The 8,824-nt window shown below is 40.0% G+C and overlaps 4 protein-coding genes across 4 annotated transcripts; all 4 read right to left on the reverse strand.

Moving 5' to 3' along the window:
- Positions 1 to 2: 2 nt before the first annotated feature.
- On the reverse strand, positions 3 to 1,118 carry TM35_000141490 (uncharacterized protein; the record flags this gene model as incomplete). Its single annotated transcript, XM_029025594.1, has 1 exon — positions 3 to 1,118. A coding segment is annotated over one exon (1,116 nt), but the record flags the coding sequence as incomplete, so codon positions are not given.
- Positions 1,119 to 2,539: 1,421 nt separating this feature from the next.
- Positions 2,540 to 4,081, reverse strand: TM35_000141500 (putative axoneme central apparatus protein; the record flags this gene model as incomplete). Its single annotated transcript, XM_029025595.1, has 1 exon — positions 2,540 to 4,081. One exon carries the CDS (start codon positions 4,079 to 4,081, stop codon positions 2,540 to 2,542), a length of 1,542 nt encoding a protein of 513 aa, XP_028883005.1.
- Positions 4,082 to 4,785: 704 nt separating this feature from the next.
- On the reverse strand, positions 4,786 to 5,616 carry TM35_000141510 (uncharacterized protein; the record flags this gene model as incomplete). Its single annotated transcript, XM_029025596.1, has 1 exon — positions 4,786 to 5,616. One exon carries the CDS (start codon positions 5,614 to 5,616, stop codon positions 4,786 to 4,788), a length of 831 nt encoding a protein of 276 aa, XP_028883006.1.
- Positions 5,617 to 6,080: 464 nt separating this feature from the next.
- TM35_000141520 (uncharacterized protein) lies at positions 6,081 to 8,822 on the reverse strand (the record flags this gene model as incomplete). Its single annotated transcript, XM_029025597.1, has 1 exon — positions 6,081 to 8,822. A coding segment is annotated over one exon (2,742 nt), but the record flags the coding sequence as incomplete, so codon positions are not given.
- Positions 8,823 to 8,824: the final 2 nt, after the last annotated feature.

Genomic DNA, 8,824 nt, shown 5'->3' on the forward strand with positions numbered 1-8,824 from the left:
TTATTATTATTATTATTATTATTATTATTATTATTATTATTATTATTATTATTATTATTATTATTATTATTAGTGTTTCCATTGTACCATTCCGCATGAATTAGTAGTGGTCCTACGGGACTAAGGAGAACGGCATGTACAATTCCATTCTCTGTTCGTCGCGATCCACAACTAACGGCATGTCCAAGACAATCCTCAAACTCCACATCTCCCACTAATGCTGTTGTTGTTATTCCCATTCCTCTTTCTCTTCCTTTTCCTGTTCCCCACGCATCTCTTTTACTGGGAATAAAACAAGCAATATGATGTCCATTATAGTGTTGCGCCGCAAAACAATCCGCGTGAAGACTGTTATTAGCAAGTAAGTGAACATCATTCATTGTTAATACTGTATTTCCCAATAGTATCACTTTAGGAGATGTTGTCTGAATTACATTACGTAATAAATCCTGCATAAATAACATGTGATGATTTTGTAAGGGCTCTAAACAGTTTGAATTAGCCCCAAATCCAACAAGAGAATCACCTCTCACTGTCACTATACACCACTCCGTCTCTCCAGTGAAGAGTCTTGTTGGATCCATACATGACATTCCTCTCTTCACATTCAGTTGATGTTGTGATTGTACAGTGGTGAAACCACCGTATTCCATTAATAATTGATGGAGAATAAAGAGAAGAAATCCAACACGCGACATTTTCTCCTCACTTGCAAGAAAAAGATATTGCCCATCATTGGTTAACGTATATCCTCCATACTTCATTAGGAGTTTCTGTGTGATGAAGTTCATCGATCGCACAGGCTCAAACGTATCGCCGGGATCGCCACGGAAAAACCAACAAGCACGCAAGAGACGATATGTGTTCAACACAATTTCTTCTCGAGTAAACCCTCCATTATTTATTCCAGATGAATGACTTATATTATTCACCACTGGTGTTGTTGTTGTTGTGATTGTGATTGTTTCTGCTGCCATGGAGGCATCCACAAAATGGGCAATTTCTTGTTTCCAAAGATTGTACATATTCCTTCTCTCCACACGTCGTCTTTTACTTGGAGAAGTTCCAGTAGCTAAAATTGTTCCCAGAGCCGCATCTGCACTCCGCGAGGTTTTCATTTTTGATGGGGGTTTAGCAACTAAGAAATAAAATAAGATAAAATTAAAAAACACGAAAGGAATGTATTTGTATTGAACTATTTTAAACCAATGTACATTTGGCTTGACGTTGTATGTGGTTCTCTCTGTGAAGGCAAACAAACACAGAGAGAGAAAGAGAGAGAAAATATCCTTTGGGACCTTCTTTTAACTCACTCTCTCTCCCTATTTATCTCAACAGCTAAAAACTATTTCCCTGTCAAAACCTGATACCCGATAATAAAACGTCATACAGAAGAGAAAAAGAAAAAGAAGAAACAAAAAAGTAAGAGAATAAACAGCATTTAATATATCAAATAGATAAAAAAGAAAACAATCTGAGAAATAAGAATAAATCCATTTTTCCAACACTTTTGTCATGTGAGGAAAATTAATTTCCTCTCTTTTTTTTTTTGTTTTGTTTGTTTTACGTTGCTGTTGGGATTCTTACAGTCTAGTAGTGCGCATTGATTTTCCATACATTCAATCTGTGAGAAACAGCCACACAACAGAAAAGAGAAAGTGAAAAAAAAAGAAAAAGAAAAAAAAAAACAGGCATCTCTTCAGTTCTTTTAACAAATCCCGCTCTCCCTTTCATCGCATATGTACAACCCCATATGCACTAAAAAAAAAAACAAGAGAAGAAATTGTGCAATTGAGCGAAAAGGTGAAGTAAATGAGTGAGTGAGTGAGTAAATCAGAAAATAAAGGTCAAGAAATTGAGTAAAGGAAGAAGAAAAAGAAAAATAGTCCATCCAGTGTACATATACATTTGTATGTTGCCATCTCATACACCATACACCACAACCACTACAACAACCACTATTATTTATCTTTATCATCACTATTACAGTCACCACCATCCTTCAAGGACCATAATTCTTCATAATCTTTCTTTTTTACTCTTTTTTTTTTTTTATCGTACCTGCTCCGCTTCACATCTTCTTTGCCGTTGTTTTTTTTTTTTNTTTTTTTTTTTTTTTGTTCTTTTTTTTTTTTTTCCTTTCGCCATTCCACACTATTGTGTAAATGTGTTTGCTCATTTTTTCTTTTTCTACATTACGTCGTCTGTATACCAGACAATTATATATACACACATATATTTATATATATGTATACAATACGTATGTCTGTTTTGTTGGTTGGTTTGCTGACTTCCTTTTCGTTTCTTTTTTTTTATTTCTTTTCATATCTTTTTTTTTTCTTGGTTTGTTTTCCTTTTGTTTTGTTTTCTTTTGCTTTGAGGTGAGGTGAGGATAATGGAATCAGTCCGTCTCATTCTTTCATCCTCCCAATATTTCTCTATCTCTCTCCCCAATCCCCGACTCTCCACAAAGAAGAAGAAACAAACACATACAAGAAAAAGAAAAAAAAAAGAAAAAAAAGAAAATGAAAAAGAACGTCTAGTGCTGCTGAACCTGCTGCACATGGTAGTTTTCTATCTTTTCCAGGAATGTCTGGGCATACTGTGGGGAATAGTATTGAACAATCTCCGGTGGGTAGCAGTTGTTAATACTTTGAATGTATTCTGCCAATTTAGAGCCTGGTTCTGCCCGAATACGTTGAACTGTGGCGAGACCGCGATTGGCGACGAACTCCCGCTTTGCCGCAATATCTGTAGGGAGGACCTTTGCGAATTGTCCGCAGACGTATTTAAGAATATTTTGTGGAGCATCTGGGTGAAGAAGTGGTTCCAATGCTGGTAGTTGCACACATCGTTGAATAATATTCTTCAATGCCCGTTTACTCTTTGTACGTAAATCATCTGAGCTATTAGGACTTAAATACACATCTAACAATTTTGGCAGTACATTACAATCGGCGACGGCCTTTGCGTGATCGGCGCTGTGTCTCCCAATCTGCCCGAGTGACCAGGCGGCGGCGGCCTTAATGTGATCTTCCGCCTCCCGCTCAAGAGCGTCGGCGAGTGGAGTGATGCCGCGGGCGACAATCACCGCAAGGGCGAGTGTCTCCGAGAAGGCGGCGATGTAACCAAGTGTCATGATGCCCGGCAGACGTGCGGCCCCGCGGGATTCGCTGGTGTAATCCACAAGTGCCCCAACACCGCCGGCATTCACGACGAGTTGTGCCAACTCCGGTGTGTGTTTCGCAATCTCACGAATACACGTGGCGGCATTCTTCCGCACCACCTCATCGCTATCCTTGAGGAGTGTGAAGATCTTGGGAAAGATTTCCCCCTCCACCACCAGCTCCGCCAACTCCACACTGTGTTTGGCAATCTGCGCGAGACACTGACAGACCTGCCGCCGCAGTTTGTTGTCATTACTCGTGATGAGTGGGGCGAGGTGCGTGACGGCGTCCTGATCCACCACCGCCTGCGCGAGTTCCGGCAAGTGTTTCGCAATATCCGACAGCGTCGCGGCGGCGGTGCGCTTCAGTGAAAGCTCCGGCTCCTGCACGCACAGCACCAGCGGCGGAATGGCGCCCTTGTCGACCACCTCCTGGGCGAGTTGGGCATTATGGCGGGCCACGTAGCCCAGCGCCCAGGCGGCGCTCTCCTTCACGGTGGGGTCGAACTCCTCCAGACACCCGACGAGGGCCTCCACCGCCTGACTGTCCACAACGGCCTGGGCGAGTTGGGCATTATGGCGCGCCACACTGCGCAGCACAAAGGCAGCAGACTTCTTGTAGAATCGGCTTTGATCGCCAAGGGAGTAGACCAACTGGGCCAAAATATCGCCCGAGACCACATTCTCAGCGAGCTCCTCATTATAGTTCGCCAGGCGGCCAAGCGCCAATGCGGCGGATTGTTGAATGGAGGGAACGGTGTCTAAGAGGAGGGGCCGCAGTAACTGCATTACACCAGCCTGCTGAAGGGCATCAATATGCTGCGGCTTGGAGGCTAAATCCGCCACCGTCTGCACAAACTTCACACGAGACTTTTGGTACTCTTCAAAGACTTGAATAATCTGACGGTTGGACATGACGTCGTCTGGGTTTATTGATTTGTTCCTTTTTTCTTTTATCCTTTTCTGTGTTTTAATCCTCTTTACAAGAGTTTGTAATGTTTGCGTAGATATAACAACAACGTGTATGCGTGAGTGTCGAGGACCCCCCTTTTTCTCAGACCTTCTTTTTTTTTTTCCTTTTTTTTTTTTTTCTTTGTTCTCTTTTCTCACCTACTTAATCGCCAGTCAGTAAGTCAGTCACTCTTTTAAAAAGAGTAAAAAAAAAAAAGGGAAAGACATCACAAAAAAAAGAAAGAAAGAAAAAGAAAGAAAATAAAAATAAAAATACTTGTCACCCTTTACAGAATTATCGTAGCCTAAAAAATATACATATATACAAAACCACTCAGACATATACTTTTTACTGTCACTGTCACACTATCGCACACACCCACACACTCTCTCTCTTTCCTTATGCCTCCCACTCTTTCTATATTTCCTTCCTGAAGAGAGATTTCTCCTACCACATAGAGTTTTTTTTTTCTTTTTCTTCAGGAAATCACAGAAATCCATGTATATAGATATAGATACAGATATATATGTATATATTTATATACACACGTACATGCACATGTACATCCATAGACATTTAGACGAGTACAGACAATCAAGAAAAAGAAATGTATCATCCTCTCCTCCTCTCCCTTCACCTCACCAGACCTCTCTCTAATCTAGAGCAACTATGTACAGTTCTTTCTATTCTTGTAGGTAACTGCAAGTCGACGTTCCGCCTCAACGAGAGTCTCATTGAGTCGTCTAACCTCTTCCTCATGTTGAGAAGCGTCCGTCATCATCTTATTCTTCATATGTGAAAAAAGTTTTTTTACTTCTGCATTAATCTTTTCTACTGAATCCTCTTTTAAAACAGCATCAATTTTAATATCAAGCAACTCTTTGTATTGATTTTCCAGGGCTTGTATACGCCGCACTAGGTGGGGAGGGCACATCGAACTAAAAGATTCTCGCTCTACTGTTTCCTCAACATTTTTCAGTCGTTTCTTTAACTGAGCTACTTCTTCTTCTCGTCGTCTTAACTTCTCTCGGAGACGAACTACTTCTGCAGAAACCTCTACTGTATTCCCTGTCTCTTTTTCCCGCTCCAACGCACTAACTCGCTGCACTAACTGTTGATTCTTTCCATGCAGACGCTTCATGATGCCATCTGCCACTTCCAGTTTTCGTCTTAACTCCTCCATGGAGGCGGCCGCTGGTAATACCAATAAAGATGATGAAGAGATGGATGATGATGATGTTGGTATTGGTGTTGCGGCTGCTGCTGCCGCTGCTCTTGTTGTTTTTGTTTTTGTTTTTCCTCCATCTGTTGTGAATGGACTAGTGGAGGAGGAGGAGTGAAAAGAGGCGGAGGAGGACTGCGAGACTCGCAGCAACGGCTTGGGGGTTTCGGCCCGCAGAGTTGCCGTGTGAACTTCACTCTGCCGAGTTTCGGCCTCTAATGTATTCTGCAGCGTGGCGAAGAGCCGCAGGGCCTCCTCCACTCGGCTGGGCGGCATGCCGTCGCTCTTTTCTTTTCTTCTTTTCTTTTTTTTACTTTTCTTTTTTTTCTTCCGTCTGATAAAGTGGGGTGAAGAAGAAAGAAAAAGAATAAAAAGAATATAATAAATACAGAGAAAGAAAAAAACAAAAAAAAAAAAACAACAAAGGATGATAAAGAAAATAAGGAAAAAAATAGAAATACACACAACAAGGACGCATACAGATATAATCTTTCCAGATGCAAAGAATAACTCAAAAAAAATAATAAAAAATATAAATAAATAATAATAATAATAATAATAATAATAATAATAAAATAACGATACATCAAAAGCAACACCAATAGTGTACAGGCAACTGATAGTAAATATCTATTCTATTTGGTTTTCCTTGTTTGAATCATTTTTCTCAATCCAGTAACTCTTTCTCTCTCTCTCTCTCTCTCTCTCTCTCTCTCTCTCTCTCTCTCTCTCTCTCTCTTTTACCGACCCACTTGTCTCCATTGCATTAATCGGCGTTCTTCACGGCGGAGTTCTTCTTCTAAAGCACACAGTCGTTCCGCATGTCCCAAAAGTATTTCTTCTTTTCGTTGTTGTTGTTCGTGCATACGCTGCAGTTGTAATGCCTGTTCCTTAACTTCTTCACGTGCTTGTATAATCTGATCCCACTCTAATCGTATCTTATCTTGCTTGTTAACATGTTGAGAAGATGAGGGGTTCATCCTTGTTATCATCTCGGAGTCTTGTAAAGTTATATCTTTATCGTTAAACTCCCTCTTATCTTCTTCTATTGTTCTAACATAAAAATCAAGCAACTTTACTGCATGTGTGTCATTATTATTAACATTAATGGTATTAATGGTATTATTACTTTCATTCGTGTCATCATGATTATAATTATGTTTATTATAGCCACCTTCATTATGCTGAGAACATTTTGGTTTATCCTTATCATCTAATAAGGAAGTATTAGATGCCAATATAGATGATAACATTTTAACGCGGCCTAATTCCTCCTGTAGTAAAAGAATATGTCCTTCGTAAGCTTTACACTTTTCATCAACAGCTTCACGAGATATTTGTTCATCTCGCCAACGATTAATATACATCATCTTTTCTTCTTCACATACAAGAAGTTGTTGTTGTAATAAGGATACTTCACTCTGATCCTTCTCCTGAGTCATCAAGGCGTTTTGTGAATCTATCAATGATGATGAGACATTTAACTCTCTCGCTTCTAACTGAGATGAATATTCATGTATTTTGATATTTAAGGCTTCTTTATCAGCGAGGAGTTGTTCATTCTTATTATATGCGTTTTGCAGTCTCTCTTGTAATTCTGTTAATGCGGAATGCATAGCATCTATGTGTGGGCTTTCTTCATCTAATATTTCTATTGGGGGCCGTTGTGGAAGTGGAGAGTCTACAGGGAGACTACTCATATCTATTATTGTGTTTCTATTATTATCATCATTCACTTCGTTTTTATCCTCATGATTACTTTCCTCCTTGTTGTTATTGTTATCCATAGTAGTATCTGTATTCTTTGTAATGGAGATATGAGCAATAGCAGTTTTGAGAGCCTCTGCCAATACACGATTCCGCGCCTGTAATGCATTTACCTCCTGAGTGAGTTGTGCTATTCTCTCACGCAAACTTGTGGTTTCATGTGTAAACAATTTTGCTTTTCTCTCAATAAAGGCACGTACAGTGGCTCTATCAATTCCATTATTATTATTATTATTATTATTATTATTATTATTATTATTATTATTATTATTATTATTATTATTATTACTACACTTCTTACTTTCTCTTCTTGTTGTTGTTTTGGTTTGGCACAACCATGAGCGTACGGTACCGTCTGTTGCTGCCGACCATAAACGTACAGTTTGCACGGGTTCAATGGGATATACAAAGAGAGTAAAGTGATTGGGTGCATCTCTCACATCCTCCACAAGATGTTGTAAAGTATGATCAGAAGATTTCTCACGACGAGGAGGACGACTATTATGATGATGATGATAAGAAGAAGAAGAAACATTAGGGTTTCCTTCTGATAAGGCGGGACCTTTTGGATAACTAACTGGCAATTCACATAATAATAAAAAGGCATTTGCATCCCACACCGCCATTCTTCCTCCACGTGTACACACCCACACATGTTGAGCATCCACATGCGGTGCGGACAAAATATAATGAATGGATGATGATAAGAAAGAAGAAGAAGAAGAGGAATTAGAATTAGAAATAGAAGAGGGTTTAATGACTCGCAGGGGTGTACGGCTGGCCACATCCCACATATGCAGAGTCCCGCCTTCTGTTCCTCCCCACAGTGTAGATTCTATTTTACCACTAGATCCTATGCGAGGGACAATGGCCATGGAGATAACAGGCGTCTCTGCACCTGTGTAGATGGATAGAGTTTCCCACATCTTTCCCATTTCACATGAGGGGAGACGCAGAAGTTCAATATCTAAACAACAAGAACTAGTAGTAGTAGAAGTAGTAGTAGTAGAAGTAGAAGAAGAGTTTACCTTCTCTGTATTGTTATTGATGTTATTACTATTTATTGTATCCTTGTGGGGTGATGTCATCACCTCATCTGTGATGATGATGCCGCCAGGAATAAATACACATCCAGGTGTATCCCATTCACATGATGTCAAACAACGAACCGGTGGATTTCGAAGTTGTACGGTATATAAACAATGCACATCTCCTGTGGTGATATTCCACACTCCCAGTATTCCACTTGTATCTAATGTTAATAAGAGATATTGTGTAGTATTGGCCAGAGTAGAAGTAGAAGTTCCTTCTGACTGTATAGATATATCTTTTTTCATACCAGAGGAAAAAGAGACAACTCGAGTCATGGCGACAATGGGAGTCTCATGCAATACACAATCCGCCATTTCCGTAATGGTCTCTCCCGTCAATCGCAACATCGTCACTAATCCACATTGTTGTCCAGCAAAGAAATGACATTCTGATGAAGAGGAAGAACTAATAGAAGAAATAGATCCCCAGCAGAGACAAAAAGGATCACTACCGGATCGTAAACGTCGTTGAAATCGAATACCACCATTACGTTGCTCACGAACACACAACCAACCCTCTGTCTCCGCCGTAATCACAACTCCTGGAGCTGGTCCCTTCTCAGGATGTGAGGCCCATGAAGAATTATTATTATTATTATTATTATTATTATTATTATTATTATTAT

The sequence above is a fragment of the Trypanosoma theileri genome (assembly GCF_002087225.1).
Source record: "Trypanosoma theileri isolate Edinburgh chromosome Unknown TM35_Tth_14_V1, whole genome shotgun sequence".
In the NCBI taxonomy this organism is placed as follows: Eukaryota; Euglenozoa; class Kinetoplastea; order Trypanosomatida; family Trypanosomatidae; genus Trypanosoma; species Trypanosoma theileri.